At 43.8% G+C, this 27548-nt stretch overlaps 1 protein-coding gene across 2 annotated transcripts in view; it reads right to left on the bottom strand.

The window, feature by feature from the left end:
• Nucleotides 1-27548, bottom strand: part of LOC135917243 (hepatocyte growth factor receptor-like) — a 594900-nt gene that overhangs the window by 40311 nt on the left and 527041 nt on the right. For both annotated transcript variants that reach the window (XM_070538625.1, XM_065450778.2), the window contains 2 exons: nt 8271-8493; nt 6388-6449 (listed from right to left, as the gene is read on the bottom strand). In XM_070538625.1, the coding sequence (XP_070394726.1) occupies nt 6388-6449; nt 8271-8385 (177 nt within the window). In that variant the 5' untranslated portion in view covers nt 8386-8493. The remainder of the gene's footprint in view (nt 1-6387; nt 6450-8270; nt 8494-27548) is intronic.

Genomic DNA, 27548 nt, shown 5'->3' with positions numbered 1-27548 from the left:
TGTCAATTCCTTAATTTCCAACATACACCTATCGCTCTAAAACAAGCGACCCTACGAGACATCGACGAGCGTACAATTCCCCACGGGTGTATTTAATAAATTCTGACTTCGCAGTGCCTCTGGAATGTATTGCCGCATCAAAACTCTAAAGTAATGGCACATTGCTCAATCTTGAAAATGAAACTCGTATCTACGAAAATACGCAGATACAAGGCAAACGTTGGAGTACACGTGAAGCGAAGCTCTAGTAAAGCGGTTAATGAAATGCTTTACAACCCACGGCGATGTGTGCAACGTTGTTTACTTTCATTCTATGCTTATCCACTTCAAATTTGTTTTTATCTGCCACAAAGCTCGTAACCTTTATTATACTGCAAGTTTTCTTGTTATGAACAGCGTCGTTCGCAAGCTATGCCGAAACGCAAGATCCAGTTCAGGCGGAGGCACTTTGTAAGCTGGACACGCAGCGACGTCACAAGGGCGAAGGCGCTGCGTGATGCTTGTCGAAGGAATAAAGGTAATGACACAGGTGTATGCACACAAATGTGCGACACGTATCAAGCAACATCTACGGATTCCTGTGTGCCACTGGGACATACCCGCTCCACAGAATTGTCCAAGAACGGCAACACCCTCAGTGGCACAAACCCAACGGGTAAAAGAAACACGTAAATTTAAGAATTCGCTAAATATAATTTACTATTATATTTGCAGATTTCTGCGCTTTAGAGATGCCTGTGAACCTACATTATATGTTCAGGTTTGATAGGAAGCTAATATAATAAATAATATATTTATTATATGTACACTTGGTTAATGTACATGGCTTGCATGTACAAGCCGCTTCATTGATACTTGTATATAACGTTCGTACATGTATCCGCAATTAAATCCACCGATATTACGATCGACAGATAGAGCAGACACAGACACTGCAGCCTGGAAGTCACGTGAAACCAGGGAAATTAGGCAAAAAAAGCTTCGCTTTAAAGCAAAGTGTCGCGCGTTTGCGCTGGCACCTTTTTTTATCATCAGTTTTTGGCCGCTGTGTTGTTTCCGAGGCAACTGTTCATCAAAGGTGAAATTAAATTATGAGGTTTTTACGTGCCAAAACCACTTTCTGATTATGAGGCACGCCGTAGTGGAGGACTCCGGAAATTTCGACCACCTGGGGTTCTTTAACGTGCACCTAAATCTAAGCACACGGGTGTTTTCGCATTTCGCCTCCACCGAAATGCGGCCGCCGTGGCCGGGATTCGATCCCGTGACTTCGTGCTCAGCAGCCCAACACCATAGCCACTGAGCAACCACGGCGGGTTGTTCATTAAACGTCATGGATGACGCCACATTACAACAAAACCAAGAGGCCCTGCAGTGCCTGTGCCTATTTTTTTTCAATGCGTAGCATTCTTCTCCGAGCTCGGCCACCTTTTAGTGGGCGAGCCTATCTCGCCGTTCTTGTAGGCCGATCCCGGCGAAGTGCTGTCTAAAATAATGTGCCATAGGGGCCACTGGGTATACGCCACTGGGATTTAGTTTGCTTTCAATCGTATACACGTTGCCATTACAATGTCTGTGTCTTACTTATTATAAATATATTGACTACAGCGTATAGCCTCTACATAACCGCTCGCTACGCAAATAGTTGCATTAATCGCACAAGAGCCTAGCGCTACAACAATTTACGCAATGTAGATTTCAGCTACTGTTGTGTATGTCAAATTTCTCTGTACCACATTCCCGTTTTCCTTGTGTAGCCTCCCGGATGCTATTCCGGTTAACTACCCTACGTTTCTCCCTTTATATCATCTCTCTATTGCTTGACACTCCTCAAAGGGATAACACCTTGTGAATATTGTCTCTATGCAATACACGTTGTACTAACATCTATGCAACCAGCAGTAAAAAACAAAACAAAACAAAACAAATAAATGGCAAGGAGTGAGCGCTGCACAAAAGTGTCAGTGCAGAGTAATGTTTCTTCGGCAAAGTTAAAAAATAAATAAATAAAATGTTAGGCACTTACAGGCAGCTCCTTGATCCACGCATTTATCTAAAGGGTAAAAAATTAAGCTATTAACTTCACGAGGCACAACTCGGCGCTCGGCTATGCTGCGGCGCTTGATCATCGAACGATTACGGGAAACAACTGAGTTTCACACTAATCTTACTAGAACGCAGTGTGGCACTGTAGTCACTTCACCCTTCTGGTAATGTCGAGTAGTGCATTGACAGTTCTACGATTCGTCAAACCTTCATTGAAAGGAAATGCTCGTCACGGCTTGTGTCTTAGTTCTTCGTGACTCAGTTGCGTCGCAACGCTTCCTTATGAGCGGGTAAATGTTCTACACTTACTACTGATCAATGTCCGGTTATTTGTGCTTCATGCATGTGCGTGGTAGCTCCGCAACATCTCTTTCGAACAGCAAATTGTTTGTCATCTAGAAATTACAAATTTTGTCCCGTACTCTCGCGCGTGCTAGGTAGCCTCTGCAGTTTCAAGTACGCTTGTCACTAAATCTAGATGTTCCCTAAACAGTAACAGCCGTTATGAGCAACTATTTCCTGTGCTCTAAACGATTATTTCGGCATTTATTGCTACCAAACAGACCAGCGGTAAAAAGTAGAAAGTAAATGTAGAATTAGCGATCACGATTTTTTTTAAGAAGCTCGGCACAAGAAACAAAGAAGCTGCTTCAAACCAGAAGTAGAAAACAGAAAATTTCGTTATCCATTACTATCATGCTAGCAAGCGCCGTACTTGCGGAACATCCTGAAACAAGAGCTCCATTTCCTCTTCTATTATAAAGGTATGCCTGCAGAACGCGCCAGAAACATAAACACGAGCACATGAGCCTTGCAGTAGTATATTATAGACGAGAAAAGACGACCTAAGGAAGGGGCAAGTGATCTTGCGAGTTCAGTGAATAGTTCGATTGAATTGCGCAATGCTGCTTGCTTAGCGCGCTGTATGTTTGGTACTAGTTAGACGCAACTCGTTGGGGTAGCAGCTTTCTCGTAACAGTGATGTTACCGTTTGATCAACCATCACTTAATTTGTGCCACGAAAACACGAGACTGAAATTAAAGTTCCCAGCATATTTCCGAGTGATCAAATACAATAGAAATCGTGCTCTCTCATGCCTCTACCAAAACACCAATAATTGATAGGTATAAATAAATAAATAAATAAATAAATAAATAAATAAATAAATAAATAAATAAATAAATAAATAAATAAATAAATAAATAAATAAATAAATAAATAAATAAATAAATAAATAAATAAATAAATAATCGTAGACCATTTATAAAGAACCAAAGACAAGTTACCCATACAATGCAACTTTGGTTTTTATAAATATGGCGATGGCCGAAATAGCGTAGAGTTGAGCAGGCTTTCCGCCATATGTTACGAGATTAGTTTGGTGAGAGAAAACGAGATCTGTGTGAGAGACTGACTTCGAAGCGAAATTTGTATTTACGCTCTATATTGTCGAGATAAACGTTACAAATGTAGCCGAATATAAAATCTTATGTTCACCATGCTAGCAACGCTCTTAATCGGAAACCCAAGAAATAGCAAATTTCCACTACCTTTAGATTGCTGAAAAAAAAAAAGGTTTATGGTTACATATATCAGTTTTAGCCTTACATGTTTTTCTAAATCCTACAGCTGAATCAGAGAAGCTATAAAGTTACACTTCCCGCAATGCTTTCCAAAAATCACCATAATAAGAGACAATATGAGCATAAGAGACTAATTGAAACTTCGATTTTGTTCCCTTAAATATCGACCAGGATGCCTGTTCTAATTTTGATTTTATGAAGCGTAAAAAATAATAGTTTTTTTTTTACAGAACTGGAAAATAAAATGTTCCATTTAGCGCTCATCAATTCCAGATTCTACAATGTGCGCCTTCTTTATTTCAATGTTACGAAGAGTCCAGTAACTGCATTTTACCACAAACTATATATAGCGCAAATTTTATTTAGGCCGGTTTAAAAGTCGTCTGGAAACGCCATTTATCTGCTCTAGAGCACGTTCATCGGAAAAGTTTATACACAGATTTATATTACTAAAACAAGGTTCAAAATTCGGTGCACACGAACCATCGAGTAGCCGTCGTCATTATTGATTTCACAGAACAGCATGATGGTCTGCACAATGCTCATGCCGTTGAATAGGGACGTTACCGACTCCTCCACCTGTTTGGAAAACTGCAGACAGCAATAAATGCAATACAGATCAGTTTTCTCACAGCAGGAGCTGACATTTCCAAGATATTAACTCACGTGACGCGATTTAATAAAGGAAACAAGGAAAAGCCCAGCAGATTTGCCTGACCACGCAGAATCACAGCCCGACTGTCAGCGCAGTCACTTCTTTCGAGCTGTTGTAGACATTAGAAAATATAAGTGGCCGTATTTAAACAGCGCGGCTTAAACATCGCTCATACATGTCCCATAACATCGTTGCAATTCCCCGGAAATTTAAACTCAATGTCACATTTCATTTTCCCAGGACACCGTAAAGGTATGCGAGTACGACGCTTTCGAGCAATTTACTACAAAAGCCCTAATTAATCGAAAACTCGAACATTTCTGCATGCACACTAACAATAACGTAGACCCTACATCTCCCAAATATTAACAGCGCACTGCACTCTGTTCTTCCTGTGCAGAGGGCAAACATACTACGTGGTTCGTAAAACACGAATATAATGCTTTGGATCGCGTGCGTTTATAATCTGCGGCCAAGGGTGCATTCATATCAGACACTTTAAACTTTATCAGCACATCATCCATAACACGACTTCTATACCTTGCGAGCGCAAATTTGGAGTCATTTTCAGTTCTCTCAGAGCGCTAGCAAAACGATCACATTATGTTTTCCCACGATTCCATCAGCACGAACCATTCCGCTGTAAAGTATTGGTCTAGAATAGTGTGCGACATTCGAGTCACAAAACATCGAGTAAAGGTGTGAAAGGGGCTACTGGGAGGGCACCAGACCTTCGGAAACCGCCACAGGGACAGCGCCACAATGGCGCACAATAGCCTGTAGCTCAAGCAGTAGTCTATCCGGACATAAACTCATGACGAGCTCAAGGAGTTGATCGCGACCCCAGAATGCCATATAGGAAAAAACTTCCGACAAAGCTTTGAGTGCTTGTACACTCAATATTCCTATCGTGCATTTGAACAGTACCACTTCCTTGCTTATATGCAATACACCTTATAGACTTCCGGCGTCGTTTGCTAAATGTGTCCCCTAAACTTAAACAAATAAAAGTGATACATTAGTTCAGCGTAATGTATTTTAAATTAAAACACAACCTTTAATGCCCTTGAGGAATAGTTATGTACAATTTGTAAATTCCTATTGCCCTAATATTAGGAGATAGACAGATATAAAAGATGTTTTTCGTTTTATACAAGTGGTAAACTAATTTTGTTATCGAACAGGACACGAAACACGCTTATTTGACGGCATTAGCGTGCGCCAGTGGAATGCGAGTGGTGGGTTTTTTTTAGATCGTCGGTGACGTAGCAGCCTACCTCCCCCCAACCCTCCCCCACCCTTCTTTATACCACATGAACGTTCATAAATCTATTTACAAGTAGCTCTCTCTAGTTTTGAAGCAAATCATGGAACGTTAGCGCATTCATGTCATGTTGCCTGTTCATTCATAGGTGCCAGCTGTTACACCCACCTGCAGTTTTCTGTGCCATCTTAATTCTTTGCGTTTGCTTATATTCTTCTATGTATACGCGCACTCCATAGTGCTCCAGAATAATAAGTTGTGGGATAATGGTGAGTACAAGTGTAATACGGAAGAGCATAGGACTTGACTGTTGCAAGTTAGCGCCTTTCCTCTCAACTTCTCCGAATTTACATATCACCCTGCCACTCAGATTTGAAGAAAATGTTTCAAGCCTGCCGGTACGCTATCTGTAAAAGCTGGCTGATATTGCCCATGTGCGGGATTGAGAGCGTTCTTTGAGTGGTGCTATAAAAAAAAAGAAGGATTCTCTATTATGACACATAATCACAGTTGACTATAGATAGAATATCTTGTTTAGTCAGCTTCAAACCAAGTTTTAGCCAACTCACCGTCACATCGGTAAATGCACGTTCCTTAGCTGACTTTCAGAACAGCGCCTCCTCTAGGAGGCGCTGTTCAGAATTACTTGGAACTCTCTATGTTCAGGCCCGAAAGGTTTGAGCAAGCGCAATGCACTGATTATATACTCTTCAAGATTATGTTGTGAAAGCAACAGCAGTTCATGGGAATCTGGGAGTAGGTGCCATTGGCGTTCAATACCGTTTTCATTCCTCTACAGGTTCTCTATTCATGATTCAGGTTTCCTGTAACTACTTACATGTGATGGTAAGTGGCTGAAGTAACACTTGGAAATTCTTGCAATCTCGGATTCTTCGTAAGCTGGAAGTAAACAAATAAACACAGTATAGAGGGAGTCACTTGCAGGATGATGATTATCTGCCACCACCAACATAGCAGAACAGCCTAGTACATGCTTGGTTTCGTTGAACGCCAGCCTGTATGACGACGGCATATTTTATACATATTTCCGCGCTCTCAGTGTTGTGACTCTGTGCAACGTTTAAGTTAGAAATCAAGATATGACATCCCTTGGCAGTGACCATTCTTTTCACGGAGAAAATGCGCCTAAGGAGTTTTTTGCGAGATCTTGTTCATGAATTCGCCACCTGTGCTCTTTTTTATGGATAACTTCGTAGCTTACAGAAAATGATACGTAGATGTCGGCTGAATGCTTAAGGAACAACACTGCTACGGTACAGTCAACTGAAACAAAACATCGTCTAATGGGCAATAAAACTACAGCCATTAATACAATATATAAACGCCGGTTGCTTGGAGCCAACAGAAAGGTAGTACGTTCGTCAAGGTTGAAGAGCATACGTGAGCTAAGTGATGTCATCGATAGACTTAAATAATGTATGGCCAATTATTGCTGTTTATATACACTCCTAAGCAATTAGTACACGAAAAAGTGCAAAATAAGCACGCACCTGGCGAGGTGCGGACGAACCTGAACGTTATGCATGGGATATATAACACGCAATACCACTATCCTCACTCCACGTAGGCTGCTGTGTCTCGCCACTGCAAGCTGCGCCGCTTTTTCTGCTAGAACCATTCCAGCCGCCGAGCCATCAAGCGATCGTATCTGGTCACCTGAACCCAAGCAGATCGGCAAAGCGACTCTCGCAGACGCAACAGCTGCAGCCACCGAGCAGTAGGCTTCGTGTATAGAACTAAATAAAGCATCTCTCAAAGACACAACATACGCTGGGACAAAGATGAAACATATTTGTCCTCGCGCCTCGCCTTCTCTGCGTGCTTCGGAAGGCTGGCATCTGTGAACAGACTTTTACAGCAACAGCGATCGAGCGTGTCATACGTATTGCACGACGACGCCCCAAAGTTAGAATTCTCTGTTGTCGTTGTCAAGGTTTTGGGCCACTTCTTGGGCTTTGCAATACTGCGGTACCATTCCCATAAAAAATTGATACCGTGTTTCCGAGAACGTGTTTTGTGCGACCAGGAAAGGTGTTTTCTGAGGATGCGTGTTACGGACAATAGCTTCCCAATTTTCATTTTCTTTATTCAGTTGGCCCAACTTCGACTTCGTGGCTGCACCGGATTGGTTTCGTTTACGGGAACTCCACGCGAGTGCGTCGAGTAAGAAGTCGAGCCCGCCTGTAGCTTAACCCGACCACATTCACATGCATCCTACCAAGCGGGTTGCACTAGTCAACCCACCACTTGCAAGCGGGTTGACCGAACTCGCCTTGGCCCTCGCTTGGCACGACTCGCTAGCGTTTATATAAACCAAAAGAGCAGTTTTCGTTCCTGCAAGCCGGATCGACGCTATATTGTAGGGTTCATGTAAATATATAGTCATATAGGGAGCGCCCAGCATAGGCATCCAAATATTCGTATGTGCAGAGCCCAACACGAGGTATTTTTATAGATTTCACAAAAAAAGAAAGACAATAAAAACGTTGGTAAAAGACAGGTTGGATAAGTGGGCTAGTTAGTAACGCATATTAATAAAATCTTAGAGCGCTAAAAACACGAAGGACGTAGAAAAACTAACTAGCCCACCTATTCATCCTTTTGCAGTGCATTTCTATGAGCGCATGTGGTGTGCTTCTTTTTGTACGTCCCTCATGCTTTTAGCGCTCGAAGTTTTCATCAAAAGGAACGGTTACTCACAGCATATGTTCGCGTCAGGCATGTAGTTCTTCTTTTCCCTCGTCAGGCGACGTCCTCCGCAAGCGCCTCCCGTGAGGAGAATCGCCACGGCAAGGAGTAACACTGTCGCCTTCATAACAGTTCCAGTGGCGCGTTTCGTAGGATGCCTGTGGCAAGCGACGATGATCGTCTCCCACCGCCTCCAACGAGACGTCGTCAATGACGGAAAAGACGAGAGCTACCACTGGAAAAGAGAGGTGTGCAAAGGCATATATGAGGGTCTCAGGGTGAGGGAAGGCACCAATGAGGGTGCTACTGTATGTAGTAGACAGGAGTACGTAAGATCATTCGATCGCCTCTGACGCCTCCCGAGTATTTAACAAGTACGCAAGCCTTTAAAGAGCAAATTCTGGCGCGGTGTACTGTGGCTAGTCCATAGACAGCAAATTAGGTGTATTTCAGATATTATTGGCACTTTAACTTACCCACAAAGCATCTGAGATGTGAAATTACTATTGCACCTTACCAGATTCAAGGTAGCGGTGCCATCGCCATTGAAAATAAGATGGTCTGGGGCCCTTTCGACAGCTACTGCCTATAAATTCCCAGGACATATCAATAACAGCTGACGCGAAACGTGGGCAAATTCTTTTTCTTTTTCGGGAAGGGGAACAAAACTAGAGAAATAAGGCCGATGGAGTACCAGACTCACTTATCAGATTTTTATGGTAATACGGATATGCTTAAAAAAAACAGACGCAGCTATAAGCGCGCCGAGTGGAGCTCCTAAAAAGAATAACCGTGGAGGGAGGAAGGTTTCCGGAGAGGGCACTATGAGAGCGCGGCAGTGGCCAACGAGACTCTGCTTGCGTCCGTTCTTGCATTTGCTCCATTGCTCGTATTTATATCTAATGATTTATCTAGCAACGAGCAGCTGTGCTCAGTGTACCTCAACCAGTGGGTCTTGCGTTCAACTTTTTTGTGGTTTCAGCTATAAGCTTAATTTCCGATGAAGCAGAATGACATCAGCGGCAGAAGAAAAAAGCGAGACAAACAAGACGGCGTAGCGAGATTACGGCTTTGACTTTCTTGTCATGGCTCTTGTGTATTCAGGAACGGCAACCATATCCAATTCTTGCTGCTGACGCTGCAACATAGAACGAATCGCCTTTTTTCCCCCTGCAGTGACCTGCTGTATGCCTTTGCCTTTTGCATGAAATTCGTTTGTTCAGAGAGATTTCAATATATGAGTGTTGCATTAGTGATAATAGAATTATATCGTGGCTAAAAAAATGAAAACGAAGCGGAAAAAAAGTAATGTTCAGCAGGGAGAATTAACCGGTAAATTCATGTTCCCAAAGATTTCGGCAGACTTTTACTGTGAAAACGAATTAAAAATGACGCTCAACATCTCCGGCAAAAAGAAAACGTGTAGTACCACGCGTATGTATGTACGCACACACGCACGCACACACGCACGCACACAAAAGAAAACATGTATGCTTATTTAAATACTATTACACCTTCGCGAGCAATAGTTTAACACCACAGATGCTCTGAAAATTTTCCTCGCAGCTTAGTTGCCCCTGTACATACATACATACACCCAACCACACACACACACACACACGCGCGCGCACGCACACACACACACACACACACACACACACACACACACACACACACACACACCATATATATATATATATATATATATATATATATATATATATATATATATATATCATGAGAAGCCAACAAACAGTGACACCAAGGACAACATAGGGGAAATTACTTGTGACTATTAAATGAAATTGTCCTTATCAATTATTTCGCTGACTTCTGTAACTGGTTCAAAGCATGACAAACGAATATCAATTTCTCCAAAATGGTCTCCATGTCCTTTACACGACGCTCATGTCCTTCCTTGTTTGCCTATGCCTTTAATAATATTACTTTAAATGGAGCGTTCGAATTCGAATATTTACGTATCCTATTAACACACAATTTGTCATGGTCAAAACACATTGATGTCACCTATAACAAGGCGTTTAAAAGACTAGGTTACTTACATTGTGCGCTGCGTCTTGCTTCTCAAGAAACTAAACTTCTAACACATAAAACCCTTATTCGCCCCATCCTCGAATATGGCTGCGTTGTACGGAACCCATAGAGACACTGTGACGTCAAAAAACTAGAATCAGTGCAGAAAAGGCAACGCGTTTTGTTTGTAGGAGATATGACAAGGACTTCTCGCCATCTAACTCTCTTCCCCTACTTCGTCTCACTACTCTTGCAGAGCGTCGCAAACTTGAAGGCCTAAAACATCTTCACATGTTAATCAATTTCCCTCGTCTTTCCTTTCTAGATAACTATTTGACCTTTTCTAAACCCTCATCTACGAGGAGTCCCCCCACTCTAAATATCTCAACCTTTTCTGCCCGCACTGATTCCTTTAAATAGAGCTTTTTTCCATCAACAATTGAAGTCTGGAATTCATTACCGGGCAAGATCCGTTCACTACCACTGAAACAATTCACGCAAGCTTGTTTATAAATGTTTGTATGTTTGTTGCTCATCCCACTCCTGCAATAGCCTCACTGAGGACGCAGTATGTATAAACAAAAGTAGATAAAAATTAAAACAAAAAATGGTAGCAATCGTTTTGACAAGTAGACTTGTCTTTTTCAGCGCCACTTGACGAAACGCTGGCTCCCGCTTTTATCTTGTTCTCGTTTTGCTCATCGTCTTGAATTTCCATTTCCAGCCTTCTCCGTTTTTCCCTGGATTGTTCTGTTCAGCAACGCTGGGGACGAGGTTATCCTCCTTGAGTCCATGATGCCAGATTTCATACCCTCCGAACTAAACGAACAGCACTTTCAGTTTTAGTAATTAGCTAGCGTATAGTCTTGGCATTTGTAGCCCCTGACTCAACGATCATGACCAAGACCTTGATTGGATCGCCTTTGAAAATTTCTTTAATGTAACCAATTTTCAACCGCAAACTTTATCCTTTAAAGACACACACAGAAATAAAGACAGATGAATTATATGTGAAAGGCAGAGAGTTTTCCAAGAAGATAAAGATCCGATTTGCTGTACGGTACAGAAATAGTTAGAGCCATCAATGAGCCTTGCTATAACACACTGGAAAAGCTCTTTATTTGCGTAACATTGCTTCTTCTAAGAAATATATTATAAATGCTGGCGTGTAGAAAACTACGTTAATTTCTCTAATGTAACCAATTTTCTAGATGTAAATTGCTGAAGAGTTCCTAAGATGTTACTCTCAGCTGTCACTCAGAGTGGATGGCACCTGCTCTTGTTATTTGAGGAAGATGCCCCATTCCTTACCTACGATGTGGAGTCATGACAATGCGTGGTGGCCGAGCATACTGAGTACAACATTGCGTTTGGTATCATGCATGCACTTCTTGACTTACGAGCCTGTCTCTCACATTTAATTACAGAGAATAGTTTCATGTACGAAGCAAGGCCGATCTACCTTCCGCTCTTTTGAATACGCGCATAGCTGGGCCTGAATAATTTGCGTGCTGCACATTATACTAAACCAAAGACAAATCAAACAGGTACCGTCTTCTGGAGAGAAAAAGAATAGAGGACGCGGAGCACAGTAACGTTTCTGCAAGTGCCACAACTTGCAGAAATTTAAGTGATCACATTAACCGCCTAACTTTAACATATAGCAGCGCCTATAGTAATCGAAGTCAAATCTGCCGCCTTGTCTGGGCAGCCTCATTCAACTTATTGCAAAGAAGCCTGCAGGATGGACTGGCTACTCGCCTTCTGAATCCTGAGGCGTTATTGTGTCGGCACGTTCTGACCACTCCCACCCGCTCTAAGGCAGTAATCAATTTCAGGGCCCACTCAATCACAGCTTCTAGAAACGTGACGAAAAAAAAAAGTGAAGGAGCAAGAATAGTCGCGCCAGGAAGAGACCGGAAACATGAGAATGTCGCAGCTTTGGTATGCGTTACACAGCACTGCTGCTGTTGCATAGGGCCAGAGGAACGTGAACGCTGCCCCCCCCCCCCCCCCCCCGTCCTTCTCTCAGCACGACTGAAACTCGCCGAGGGCTCCTGGGTGCTCTGATGACTCCGCTGTCTTCCACGCCGAGGTCGAGGAGTGAACGTACTTGCCGCCCACCGCATTACCTCGTGTTGCGCTGCCCAGAAGAAATGGTCCGTCCGCGAGAATCCACCGCGCTGCAAACACCCCTCACTAATTGCCCCTAATGGCTTTTACGCGGGGTGTTGCGTCATTACCGCACCCACCCGTGGTAGCATCACCCGGCAGAAGAGGAAAATGAATTAGCTCACGTCTCGCTTTTTCGTGCTACCTGTAGCTCTGTCTGACCCCACGGGCACTCCGGTTTGCTGTGGGTGCTCCAGCTAGGCCCCACCGGGTTCGCCGCTCTCAAAAGCGGGCGGGTGATGTCGTGCGGTCCGGCCCAAACGTTTAGGACGTAAGAGACCCGTGCAGATATCCCTACGGCGATGCTCCAAGGCGGCGGCTCTTCTCTGATTTAACGGTTGCCCATTTCGCACAGTTGGGGGAAAGAAGCCGCATTGAGCGCACTGCGAATGTGCTCTCTGCACAGATATTACCCTATGTGACATCAAAGTCATCGTCAAAATTTTATGGTTGAGCTGTGCACATAAATTGGGTTCTTGAGTTATGCAAAAGCTGCTTATATTGAAATTTTCTGCACCTAACCATTATATGGTCACAAGTTCAGAGATTTTGTTCGTTCCCACTGTACACAATTGCATTTTCCGTGCACGCTAGATGATAGCACAATGATAGTATGCTACATGTTTTACGGTGATTAATCACACATTGTCACTGATGAATAATTCCATGTTGCTACGCCTACCAAACTAAACTAGCACAGACACTTATTATTCACGTTGTGGTCGTATGCACGATATCTAGAGGCCAAGGTATTCGGCGTGAAAACCATACTGCGAGACTCTTCTTCGCGACAGCACTCCAGTATAGCAATTTAGCAAAACTGATGTAGCAAGAGTTTTTGCATTGACAGGAGACAGAGAGAGATCTCTTTAAAGAATCCTGAAGAGTGGACGTTGATTTGTTGGTTCGGCCTATCGTGTTTCACATGTCGTGCTCTCTTGCTACTTATATTACTTATATTTCATTGCTATCACCACATACATACATACATACATACATACATACATACATACATACATACATACATACATACATACATACATACATACATACATACATACATACATACATACATACATACATACATACATACATACATACATACATACATACATACATACATACATACATACATACATACATACATACATACATACAAAAATACATACATACAAGCGTACATGCGTACAAAGTTTACGTTGCTCCAGCTATTGGATAATCTGACGGTAAACGTAGAAGTGATACAGCGCAGAAAAAAATTGTGCTGACGGGTTAATGGTAACGTTAATTCAAGTGTGATCTCTTTCCGGAGCACCGATTGTTGCAAACTGCAGAGAGCATGCATGTAAACGAGCTGGCACAACGTGCTTGAGAGCAAAGGGAGTCTATGTGCAAAGTCCTTGCAACGGAAGCGTTTTCTTCACCATTCGTGAGCAGCGGCGAGCCTAGGATACATTAAAGCGCACGGTTGCTTGCACGAGGAAAAATACGCTACTATGCCACTGCGTCTTTGCTACGACACACCCCTTCTTAGGAAGCAGGCACCGAAGGCAACTCTTTCTATCGGGTTCCATAAGGTATGCTGCGCACCATGTTGCTCTACTCTTCCGCGTTCGAACACGAATGCCTTCACTGATGGGCGCAGCGCAATGATTAGGGAACGCTTCTTGTAATCGATGATTGCGTTGGCATCCGTCGTCGCTATACTAATGGACGGTCAACACGGTCAACACCCGGGGGAAAACCCGCGAGCTGCTCTGGGCACCCCGCTCTTTGCTCGGTAGGAGTAGATGCTATAATGGTCAGTAGTATATTGTGTTTCTGTTTGCTTGTTTGTCCGTTCGTTTATGGTGCGCGAAACGTGAAGTTGGCCCTAAGTTTACCTTGGGCATACCTTACGGGCTCCGGGTACTATGGAGTTAGCGCATCAAAAGCCATTAATTGACGCTGCGCCGCACCAAGAGGAAATCGATTTCGCGTAGCGCAGGTGAGCTCACGCAGCCATAGGAAGACCACTGGAAGCTGTCTTCGCAAAGGAATGACCTGAGCACTCCGCGCTACAGCCCGAAGCCTATTGGCACAGCTTCAGGTGGGCCCCATACTTAGGTCACGGAGGTGGTGTCCACCATATCGATGAGTGCGAGGAGACGAGCGCTTATTAATCGTACACGCATGACCGTAAACGCCTGCGCGTCAAATGCTAGCTTTAAGCACGCATAACATCCAGAAATTCGGCCCCTCGGTTCCCCTTCTTTTCGTTCATAACATCCAGACTATGAGCGTGTTTGTGCTATGACACGTGTTTGTGCTATGACGTCGCTCGTGGTGACACGTGATTTCGAGAATTATTCAAGGCAATATCTGTTATTTGTGTAATATGTTGCTTGAATAGACGAATTAGAGTTCAGAGAAATAATAAAACACACAAACCGAATGTCTGCGTGTTTTTTTTTTTACTTCGCATCGCAGCAAGAGAGATGTACTTCCGTTTCGTCTGCTAGTTCCCACCACGTCGTGCAGTCGCGCGCTCAGACACAGAAACTATGTCAATTTCTACCGTGTTCCACCACGGCATCATGCTCTGTGATCCGCTTGTGTCTGCCTCAGTATTCGTGTAGCACTGACTTGTACCGCTAGACAGGTGTCCTCGTGCACAGCGTGCAAAAGCGTGCGCTGCGCGAAACGAGACAATCGCAACAGCTTGCGCGCGACGGCGTCAGCGGAAGTGCCCCGCGCCGCAAAAAAAAAAGAGAGGAGATAAAAGATGAAGGCGGGGCCCGTGACGTGAGCATCATACAATCCTCGAGGTCCCGTATGGAAGAACGCAGGGAAGGAATTTCACTTGCGGAGGCTAGACGGGCGCACGTGGAGAGAGTCTCGCATGGCAGTGGAGCTGGCCTCCTGAAATCATGGGTTCACGACACTGAAATATTTCCATCTCGCCTATTACTTAGCGGATTTGAAATTTTTTTTTCTGCAGAAAGCTCCCTAGAGGACACGTAACAACTTCCAGCGTTTAACCAAAATTTGCTATGGGGCCTGGTGAGGGGCCCTTTAACGACAACAAACCTGCGCAAACGATTTTCTTTAATTGGTGTTCACTGTACTCCACAGTCTGGTGCTGTGACAGCGTGCAGTTGATCGTGATCACCTGTGATGCTTTCTCTGCACTTTGTCTATCTCTCTTTGCTTTATTCTTGCACTTTTCCTTTCCCCAGTGTAGTGTAGCAAACTGGACTGTCCGTTTTGGTCAACCTCCCTGCTTTTTTCCTTTCTTTCGGATCTCATTCTCGCTCTCTACTCTGCGCTGATAAGTATAGAGCATCCCAGAAAGCCATCTTTGTCGGCGAGCAGTGTACCATTACGTGCGACTTACACGCGAATGAGAATTTTAATAATTCCTCCATCATTAAAGCTCAGATATTTGGCACTCGCGTTCCTGACGTGACCTTTACACAACACTATTTATTTACATCGTTGGAGCAGAGTAACCGCTAAGTGTTGATAAACATCAGCGTCATTTGTCGCCAACAATCTGCTCAACTGAACCACCCTAGAACCATTAAACTTCATGTTTGCTGGCTGTGTGCTGCACAGGTGTATAGCAGGTGGAAATAACTGTATGAAAATGGGTGAGCCCACTAATCTGAAATCGAGATTTCCACATTTGTGAAAGTAGGGCCTTTGTGCTGAAAAATGTGATTTGCGAATTTAGTTGGTCTTCTTAGTATCACAGGTAAATAACTTTGTTCTTCAGTAGCGGCATTTTCCGAAACCACTGTAATAGCCGGTCTTCCTGGGTGATTGACTCAAGGAATTGTACAAGGTAACATACCTCTATAAGTACATGAATATTGAGGACGCTAATCATGAACGGGTGGACGCTGACGCGTGGTTTAACAGCAGCTTGCCGAGACACGTCTCCGCAATAGACGAAAGAACAATTTGAACAAGATGGGACTGGAGAACTCTTACGACATGGAATAAAACAAAAAAAAAAACGATGAACCACAGGGGCGAGTCCCTGGCTCGTAAAGAATATTAGGAACAAAATTTAAGGGAAATTCAAAGCTTTCGAAGTTGCCAAAGGCCAGAATTCAAGGAAACGAAAGCTTATTTGTTCACAAACGCTGAAAGGTCTTGGAATTTCTTTTGTCGTTGAAATTTCTTGCACCTAAGCAGCTGCTGAGTTGTAGTTCGCTTCCAGCTTTTCATGTGGCTCGTCAAAGTTGACTTTCAACTTGCAGTGATGTCAGTCAATTTCTGGCATGATGGTTAATGTAGTGTCCGGCTTTAGCCAAAGTTATTAATAGTGTTAAAGCCACATGGCTGAAACTTACTTTTCGCTCGTCATTTATACAGCCTATATGGCTCCAAATTGGAGCCTTGATGACTGTGATGTACACCAATTAGCAAAGGAACAATACGCCGTCAAGGATTGATAGCTTAAGTTGGCTTCGTATAGCGCCACAATGGCAATGGCGATGTAAACCGACTTTTCGTTTGTGGCTGTGGATACGCTACATTGTAATCATTTAGCGACACTCTAAAGAAAATATCGAAGAATGTTTCGCGATAGACAGTGGTCATGGCAAAGCCCGAATGGGGAGTTCATTACTCTGAATGTCCAAACGGCGCCCTCGACCCCAAGTTCTCAAGGAATTCAAGAATCAAATTTATCCTCAATTGTTTTAGGGGCCCTGAAATATCCATTTCCAAATTCAATTATTTTCAAGAATTTCAAGGAAGTGTACGAACTCTGGCTCCCAGATGTTGCTCAAGCTGTTGATTTCACTGGAAGCGTTTACACAAAGGCACAATAGTATATCTTTCACCGCGCATGAAGGCGACTGTAGTAGATCGCCTCGCACGTATAGCACTTGGCATCGATGTAAACGAGGGTACTATTCTAAGGAGGTGAATCGTACCAATGCGCCAGAAGAGCTCGTATGGACGAGTAAAGGCTCAGTGAAATGCAACGCTCAACTTTAGATTAACAATAAGAAGACATTGATAACTTGAACACCATAATGTTTGCCCAGTGCTCAAATTTTAGTATTTGGTAAAAAAGTAAAAAAATATTGCCGCAGTAGGGCATTCGTTGGTCTCTTTATTATATTAGTTGAGAAACTGTGGTTTCTTGATTACACAGACGATGGTTTCTTTAACTTTGCAGAATAAAGCTACGATAAGTTCACAGAAATCTGAAAATATTATTAAGCCACCACGTTTTTCCCAAATTTCAAACGGCTTGGTTAACTTTAAGTCAGACATGAATTTACCTCCCGTATTTCGATACTGAAATGAGTCAAGAACGTAATGAACAAAGATGTGAACCGTGATCATTATATCGGGGGCTTGATTGTCCTGCTGTGAGAGATTTATATCAGAAATTAAAATTGGCTCCAATCGAAGGACTACTTCGAAATAAAATACTTTATCGTTCTCCTTCTTCCATGGAAGTAAGAGTATCACCAAAACATTCGCCAAATCAGTGCGGCGTCGAAGAAAGTTAGCACGACAGCAGCCAATGTTGGTTCCAGAAAGCATACAAACATGTGACATATTTCATCGTCTGTGTACGAAAAAGAAAGGAAATCCTATAACGCGAACAAGCTAAGCTCACGGGGTCATGCTTCAGCATGTACCAGCGAGCAAGTTTAAGAGGAAATATGCGTAACGTCGAGGTCGCGGCGTGCCACTACAGTCGTCGTGGCTAGCCAACCCGGGTGGCCTCCGACACGTGGCATGTAAGCCTCCCGCTGTGATTTCGCAGCCGGCATTCTGTTCTGCCCTGTGTTGTTCCTGTTTACGAATTCGCTTTCCTCTGCCTGTGATCTCAGCACGACAAAGGCTGCCTCGACGCTTGCGCGTGGTTGGTGGGCAAACGCCAGATTGATGGACCAGCAGGCAGTGGTAGCTGCTATGTGCTTCTCAGTGGTCGATACAAACTTTTTCTTTTTTGTATCGCTTGTGCAAAGATCTTTTGTATCATATGTACAAAGCGTTTTGTAAGTTTTTTTTTTTTTAGTATTGAAAGGTCCCCTATCCAAGTAGGTATATACATGAGCGCTTTGTTCGCTTTCTCTTCTTTGCACTTAGCCTTGCATGTAAGCTCTTATTGGACCGTATTTTCTTTATCCCATGTTCCATTCTGCTCCCGACAGAAGCTCTTGACCGCGGAAGCGCGGTTAAAGCGACACCACCGAATTCACGCTGCTTCGCGGTGTGGTCTACGTGTCCTCTTTACAGAAATCAAAATTTCCCAACCTTCGTTGTCGTTTTTCCTTAGCTGGTTACTTATTTGTATACGGACGGTGTGTAGTTGGCTAACGGCGTCATGGGCCACTGAAGCCTGCTTCCTGATCTTCAGAGCAAAGAGTCTCTCGCGAGCGCGGTGAACCGAAAACAACGACGGATCACTTTGAAGGTTGATAGGTTGATAGAGTGCTTTCTCAACGGACCACGGTCGTTACATTTAGATGGTACGCATCACCTTTCGTCGATACGCTATGTACCATGAGGACCGCAAAGGCAAGGAATACAAGTTTTGTTTGTTGAGTGATTTTGTGTGCTTATTTCATTTGATATTTTTGCTTTCCTTGTATTGTCACTTGTTTTTGAACTTTCATCATTATTTTGTATGTGTACATTGGGTCACTGTATATTTTATAGCGTGTTTTGCTTCTATGAAGGAAATAGAACTCAAAAGTGTGCGATGTGAACATAGAGTAAAGCCAGTATTTGTTCTCATGCGATCTAAACTCTGCCGGACAGTTCCTGCGTTCCCGGGCTTTGCTACTTTTTATGATTACCTCTTTGCATTCCAAAGCTTTACATCTTTGTGATAATGTGAAATTTTCTTTACAGTTCTTTATGTGAAAGGTACGTTTATACATTTTTTGCAACTCATATGCGACTATATTTCATGCAGCACTGCATGAGATGTTATTTGCAGTTCAGGTTCAAAGGAAAAGTAAAATAAATACATCAATCAACAAAATACCACGAAGTAGAGCTCAGCAGAGCAGTATATAGAAGAGTAAGGTCAAGGTAATTTTGTGTCATTGGTTTTACAAGGTATTAGATGCTGCTGCCAAGTGAAGCTGGTAGGGTTTCTAAACAGAATATTTAAACCGGCACCCGAATTAAGGTACAAGGGTGACGCCTAGAAATACCTGTGCGCTGCTCATTATTCCTTTGCCGATGTCATATCTACAATAAGAGCAAGATGCCGTAAGTGCAAAAAATCCGGCGTTCTGTAAACAGACAAAAAATTTATAAGCTCACCGACAAAATATGAGTGCGACATAATTGAGTTGTGCGTCTCACCAGCTTGCAGCGAATGAATAAAATGAGATAGCGAAAAACGATATCAAAGATTCGGCTATCAGATGGTGGCGAGTAATTACCGCTTGCCAGAAAATAACACATCTGCGCACGATGCCGAACAACTTATTTGAATCTTCTTGTTTCTTACTTTTCTGGATGGCGTCATGTCTTTGATGACTTATTGCCCACACTCCCGTCCAGAGTTTCGTGTTTAAATATGCCGTCATTAAACCCGTAGGCTGACGTCGCAGGTATTCTCGCCTAACGCCGAGACTCTCGGCATTCCATCCATTCAAGAAATACTCCCTCTATCATTTCATAAAGATGCTTTCCTGATGTTTTTTTTTTCTTACTTGATGACAAAATTTGCCTGCCGGGACAGAGCATCGCGCCGTGCTGCAATTGGCTCGACACGCTCTAGGATGACAGACGATAATGCAGTTAAGTGCATGAACTTTCGCGCGTGAAAAACGAAGCTTTCTGGGCGATCCGGAGTTCTTCGATCATGCACTCTGCGACGCGGGGAAGCGGCGACACGCCAGTTGAATAACGTAACACCGAGAGTGCGAAACTTAGCAGCCCCGCAGCGTATAATCAAGCCTCCGTGTTATCTATCGGTGGGGCTCTGGATTGAATACGACGCTTCCATGACGCAATGGGCACGTCGTAAGGCTGCAGGGCCGCTCAATGCGTTGGTATGTCTTGCTCGCTTCACAATCACGTAGTGGAGTACTTCCGTTTCTTTTTTTTTTAGCTTTTCGGAATAAGATCTCACATACAATTTATTTCTTTTATTATCGTTTCAGCTGAGAATTGGAAAGCCTGCGTAGAATTGCAGGTGGTCATTTCGGATGGAGTTCTGTGATTGCGGCTTCTGCAGCCATTTTGCTTTAAAGCTCATGTATTTTAGAAGCGACACGGCCGGAGAGAGAGAAAGAGACAGAGAAACAGTTTCATGAAAGCTGGCGATGTCATCCCTGCTATATACTGGGCTTGCTGGGCAGGGGAGGCGCTTATGACTGTACGATGCGAAAAATTTAAATAAGAACAAGAAAAATAAATAAACATGGTAAGAATATACAAGCAAATCGAGCCCAGGTGATCAAGAAAAGGTAAAAGAATATTTATAAGACATGACTGCCATAAGTGTAACACCAGCGCCTTGGTGGCTCGGATAGTTTCCCAATTTTGGTTCTAGGGGTCTGGGAAATTAAATGACTAGTTTCTATTTGTCCTTGCGTGCCAAGTGAAGCCTTCGCCGCTAACTACGTGGTGGTAAAGTGGTGTGATTGACTCAACGCACACTCAATGTCGTCAAGTAGCTTGCGATCGGTGTCAACATTTCAAAATCTCAGTAAGTACGCAAGCGCCGCAAGCTGTCTGGCCCGCCGAGGGACAACAACACATAGCTGCTCTATACAGAAGGAAGCTCTCGTAGCCTATGGGTGCAAGCCGAATGTTTTATGTGGGTAGAGCATGTGTCATGCATTTTCATCAAGGAGCTTGGGTAGTTTCCTCAGTCGCATCCAGCATTTCAATCGAACACCGATAAAGGTGTACATGGCGCTCATGAACTCATACCTTATATCAAATGTTTTAACATTTTCGTAATTATGAGTCGATGTTGGTGAAACCGGATTATCTAAAAGTGTGCTGAATATCAAAATGACCGCTGAGCCACAGAGCTGGTCTACCAGTATTGATTTTCGCCGCAGCCAAACAACACGTCATCTGCTCACACGCTCAGTCGCCTGTCAATAGGGAAAGCCTGTTCGCCGAAAGGCAAATCTTTCAGTGATGCTACCAAGTACATGTTGCGTTAATTATAAGCACAGTGCCATATGGGTGACAGTCACAACATATATGTGTGAAGATGGCGCGTGATGTGACTCTTATCAGGTGGTTTTATACGTAACACTATTTAACGTTCAAAGACTCCCGCTCGCAACTTTGTCTATGTTCTTTTGCTACTCTCGGCTCAACAGGACCACTTCTCCAGACCAGCCATGGAAAATTTGTTCAACCTTTATTCTCACTCTGAAGCGCTGGATATTCGCTTTAAGTGTAGTTTTCCTACCCGTGGAATAATAATCAAGTGACTGATTGACTAAACGAGTCATGAATCAAAGAATCAGTTGACTGATTGAAGTGACGAGCAATCAATTTGCAGTTCTCCTTTCCCAGGAATTCTTCGGGCCGCATTCTTTGGCAGGAGTTGCCCATCGGTTCGTCGCAGACTTGGTAGTACACCCCGCCACGACATGACCGCTACAATTATTGGTTTATGAAGGTCACCTTTCACTCCCACCTTCATCCCCATTCCTCGCAGGCACAGAACAGCGTGACAACCACCACTGCGATGCCGGCTTTGACGTTCATTCACAAAACAAGTGGCCGCACTCACAGCCTTCGCACACACACCTGAGATACCTCGTCGGATTAACAGCCGACACCAACGGAGGGCGTATCTCTGAGGATTCGTTCCTTCAGCATCGATTTGACACAGCATCGGCTCTTGGAGGCAAAGACACCCGCACAAGTAGTCCTTCCAAGCCTCCGCGAGGTGAACACTTTTCGCACGCACAGGAGCGCTCTGCTCCTTGCAAGAGGAGGCACCGATCATAAGGAACGCAGAGGAGCGGCGCGCTGTGATTTGTTTGGCTGTTGTGCTCGCCGATCCGCTGACTCTGGTTGTGGCTGCACCGCCATTGACTCTACCTTTCCGCCGGCAATATACGGCGGTCGGATTCCACACGCAAGCCACCGCCGTCGCATACGCACCTGCTTGCTCTCTAGACCGCGGCGCATTGTTTATGTAAACACGGTCGAATTCTGTAGCCACGCTGATGTAAACAGCTGAAGGCCCTTTGTTCATGGGTTGCGTTGGGCTTGCCAGTGAGCATCCTACTGAAAAAGACGTTTAAAATTATTTGTTGCAGTGCCTTAGACTCGCTATACAGTACGCAATATTTTGTATACTAATGTAGAATGCATGATTATGTGGGATGCATGCTTATGTAGAAGGGCACATTTCCGCGACGGCACCGGGATATTTACGTAAAATGCGTTCCGGCCCCTACTAATGCTTTTTTTAAAGTGATGTTGACTTACACTTTGGTAAGGAATCATTTTGGGGTGTTGTGTCGGCGGGGGGTGGGGGGGGGGAGGAGGGGGAGAAGAAGTGTTGGCGGGCTAGTGTGGCATTACGGCTCGCTCTCTATTCCGCATCGCCGTGCTGGTTGTCTTGTTGGCCCGCCTCTTGAAGCGCTTTGAATGAGGACGCACTGAATGACGTGCCTATACGTTCTAGGTTTCTTATGCTCTGATGAAAGACGGCCCTGGAGTGCAGTGATTGCAGGCCGTGCCAGCAACGCTAGATCTGCCTGCAGCCAATGTTCGCCTCATACTCCATTTAAAGCTGCATGTCCTGAAACCTAGGAAAAGGCAGAATCGCCGTGGTCCCAGTGGCGCTTCAGATTTAGTATCCAACGACGATTCGCACCCCACATTATTTGGATTAACTGTTGCATTTTACTGAGAAGCTCACAATGACTCAGGAAAGAATACGTAGCTTAATGACGCGGCATACACTACAGAGGTGCGTCCTGGCTGATGCATTTACCAATGCTTCTTATTTCAGTCAGTGAGCCAGTCCATTAATTATAGTGGGCTGGAAAAAAGAAAACTCGCACATGTGCTCGAGAAATCAACGTGACGTTACATTAATAAGGGCACTGTTGACATTTCAGACATCATATGATTTTTTTTTTATTTTTCCCCTACTCCCTGTTGGTTAATAAGATTGCCTAATAAAAATCTATTTCACTAGCAGAGAAAAATAGATAAGAGAAAAATGCTTTGTGCTGAAGACGTCAAACAGATGACTGCACAAACATACGACGTGTTTCGCGTTAGCAGAGCCAAAAAATAAGAATAGGATGGTACAACTTACACAAATGAGACCAAATCATATTGTTCGTACTCATCTGCAGTTATTCCGGTTGGTATTTTGATTATCAATTAGTTGGCTTATTATTATTATTATTATTATTATTATTATTATTATTATTATTATTATTATTATTATTATTATTATTATTATTATATGACGTTAACAACACCCGACTAGTTGTGGAATGGGCAGAGAACGCTCGTGTACCGTCACAGACGTAGTTCAATTCTACTATATTGTCTAATTCGCCATTTTGCCAGCTCTGATTCACTCAAAACGCTAACGCGGTGGAATCGGACAGGGTTCAGGAATAGCGTCCCTGCAGTGCGTTATCGCCGTAGATGAGCGTATCGCGGCAGACCCGTGAAGGCGATAAGCCTCCTATATCTTCGGTTGGAGATGTACGTAGGCTCCATGAGGGGACACGCGCTGAACGTCAATTTGTCCATCGTCGGGTCACGAAGAACCAATTCATGTACTACCCATACTGCGTGTTTGAAGATAACTCGGCACTGGAATGGCAGCCATCAGATAGCCTTTGGCGATAGAAAGAGAGTGGAGGCTTTTCGAAGGTTCAGGAGGGCCTATAGCCCGGGCACGCGTGTATTTGCAGAATCGGGCTTTCGATTGGCTGCTGGCAGTCTGACTCCTATTACCGCTTCCGGTACACTGTGTCTCGGTGTCCACGCCAGTTACGTTACCCATGACGTTTAGAAAGTGACGGCTCTTTTCGTGACAGTAATTTGGTTGAAGCGAGTTGTCCGCTATTTACGGTCGGAAACAAATAAGAAGACGGGATCGATAACCTCCCGGAGGTCAAGGCCGTATTGTCGATGGAACAAGCGATATTGAAAAGCACTATATCAACTACTGCACAGGCGGGAGATGAATAATTGCTATCAAAATGTCGCCATATTCTAGGAGGACGTGAATAGCCTTCGCTCTAAGTGTGCGTATTCTAGAAAACTGGTGGCTCAGTTCTCCTTTCCAGTGTTTTGTATTACAGAGGCCGGTGTAGACAACGCTTTTAGACTAGCTTACTACGTTGTTTATACGCGCTTTCGATATTCAGGACTAAGCAGAGCGATGATCTGTGTTCGAAGAGACCTGCCGTCAGCGTTATTAAGTGCTGCAGCGTCAGACATACCGAAAAACATAGCATGTGAAGGTGGGTTCGGCCGAGTAAGTATCTCTATAGTCAGTGCTTATCTACAAACTTCTACAAATATTTCACTTTCCACATTGACGAGCCTCTTTAAGAAACACACAAAATATGTCATATTTTGCGGGGATGTGAATACGCGCCATGTCATGTGGGGAAGCGCCTACTGTGACCGTCGTGGAAATGACCTAGAAAATGCAATTCAGAAGAGTGGTCCGTGCTTGTTCAATAACGGCTCAGTGACGCTCCTGAGGGGTTTTAATTACTCCAGCTGCCTGGACCTCACGCTTTGCTCAAACAATATTACAGGTGGAGCGACATCGAGAACAATAATTGAAACAAGGGGCAGCGATAATTTTCGTATTCTAGTACAGCACTCCAGACTACGATTTTCGACTTATCGGCGCTCTGCAAAGATAACAATTGGCAGGCATTTCGATATCACATTACAAGTCAAGATTATGCGGTCAGTGATACAGACAGTCTATTATCGCTTATAGAAGACAAATTAAATCTTTGTTCAAAGTTTGTTAAGATTCTTGAAGGTTACGCTGGTGTAGTCTCTGAATACGAAAGGCTCACAGCTATACGCCGCAGAGCTCAAAGAAAATACCGACACACAGGCCTTATTGAAGATTACCGAGAATGTTAAAAGATGTGTGATCGTATGGGTCGATAGAGGCAAGGGGCGCCTAGGTACAAACCACAGGGAGGAATTCTGCCCTTGACTTACTCCCTTTACACATTAATCAAAATTATATAATGTTCTGCGCTCGTTTTACGGGCGAGTAACGCACCAACAACCATTCAGAGCTCTAGGTTTAGTCTAGAAAGTGCCGGAAACAACCGTTGCAAACGAGTTCTGTCAGCTTATTACACGCCTAAGTGCAGCAGTAAACACACCTGAATACAGTAACTCTGTTGAAGAAGTGAAAGCATCGATCAATTTTTCCATCAGTAGCCATCATCATGACCTAGTTCAGCCGTTTTCATTAGAGTAATTGAAGAACGCACTTGAATCGTGCAGCCAGAAGACAGGGGCTGGACCTGACGGGGTCAATTAGGCTGCACTGAAGAAGCTGGGTCCCGTGGCCACAAAAACTTTCTTAATATTACTGAACGATGGGCGTTGATATCGGAATGCCTTCCTCCTTCCTGTAAAACTCCACGAGTGGTTCCGATACTAAAACCGGGTAGAACTCCTCTATCGCTAGATTCTTTCCGCCCATTCAGTCTGACAAGTTGCCTATGTAAATTTATAGAAAAGATGATAGACGCTAGGCTTCAGTGGTGGAAAGAATGCACCAATGCACTACCTGAATATATGGCGGGCTTCCGCAGGCGCCGGCGTAAGATGGATGCTGTTTTAGATGTTGTTACGTACGTAGAGCATGAGAGGAGCTGTGGAAGAATCACCATTGCAGTGTTTCTAGACACAACGCGTGCATCTGACACAGCCAGTCGCACTCACGTACTACATGGATTAATTCAGTTGGGCCTAGTTGACCGAACACTGAGATGGATTGTGGATTTCTTAAGAGACAGGAAAATCTTTATTGAAACTGCTGATGGCAAAAGCACAGAGCACAAAGTGAATTAAGGCATTCCTCAGGATAGTGTACTCAGTCCATTTCTATTTAACTGTGTAATGGCTGAATTACCCCCTATCCTCCCAGCTACCTTCAATTATACACTATATGCAGACGCCTTGTGCATATGGGCGTCTGACTCGTGTACTCAAGCCGTTCAGAAAAAGCTACAAGCTGGCCTAAGACTAATAATTATTTTTTGAAAAGCAGAGGTATCATTATTTCACATGAGAAAGCTGCTGCATTTACTCTTACAAAGAAACGCGCCTCAAGAGATTCCCGCTCGTGCTAGACTCTCAGCGTCTGCAAATTGTGTGACAAGACAAGTTCTTGGGTATTATAATAGACAGACGGCTATCATGGCCTCCCCAAATAAAAGCTTTAGAGGAAAAAGTCAATTCCCTAGTCAACATTCTTCGTCGATTTGCTGGAGTGAGATGAAGTAGTTCAACCTCTTCCTTGTTACGCATTCACTCGGCAATCATCAGACAAATAATAGCATTCTCTGCTCCTGTGCTACATGGAATATCCTGTAATCTAGAGAAAACAATTCAAAGATTGCTGGCCAGAAGCCTTCGCATATGTGTTGGTGGTCCGCGTGCATCTGCCAGTGCTTTAGTGATTGCTGAGTCCCGCCAACCAACTTTTCATGCACTACGATTTACGGAAACTTGCCATCACTTTTTTTGTTTGGCTACACAACACACTAATAATCCAAGACCTTCAGGATAGAAACACTGCAGGCATACGTGAAGAAATACGGTGGTGCAAAAACCTACTGCCTGCTTACGAATACTGCCTTACTTGGGCAACTCATCCCCCATGGGGACAAGCAATTCCAGAAATAGTCACTTCAATTCCTGGAGTAGGTCGCAAATGTGATATGCCCGTAGTTGCGATAAAGCAATTACCTTTATCACGTCTTTACACTAAGTACGTAGATCGCAATCACGTGTATACTAATGAATCATGCTGGAAACAAAGCTCTACATTTGCGTTGTATAAACCTGCATACCAAGAGAAAAAAGCTTATAAGCTTTGTAAATTTA

This window comes from Dermacentor albipictus, chromosome 5 (assembly GCF_038994185.2).
Source record: "Dermacentor albipictus isolate Rhodes 1998 colony chromosome 5, USDA_Dalb.pri_finalv2, whole genome shotgun sequence".
Lineage (NCBI taxonomy): Eukaryota > Metazoa > Arthropoda > Arachnida > Ixodida > Ixodidae > Dermacentor > Dermacentor albipictus.
This window is presented reverse-complemented; position numbering and strand designations above follow the sequence as displayed.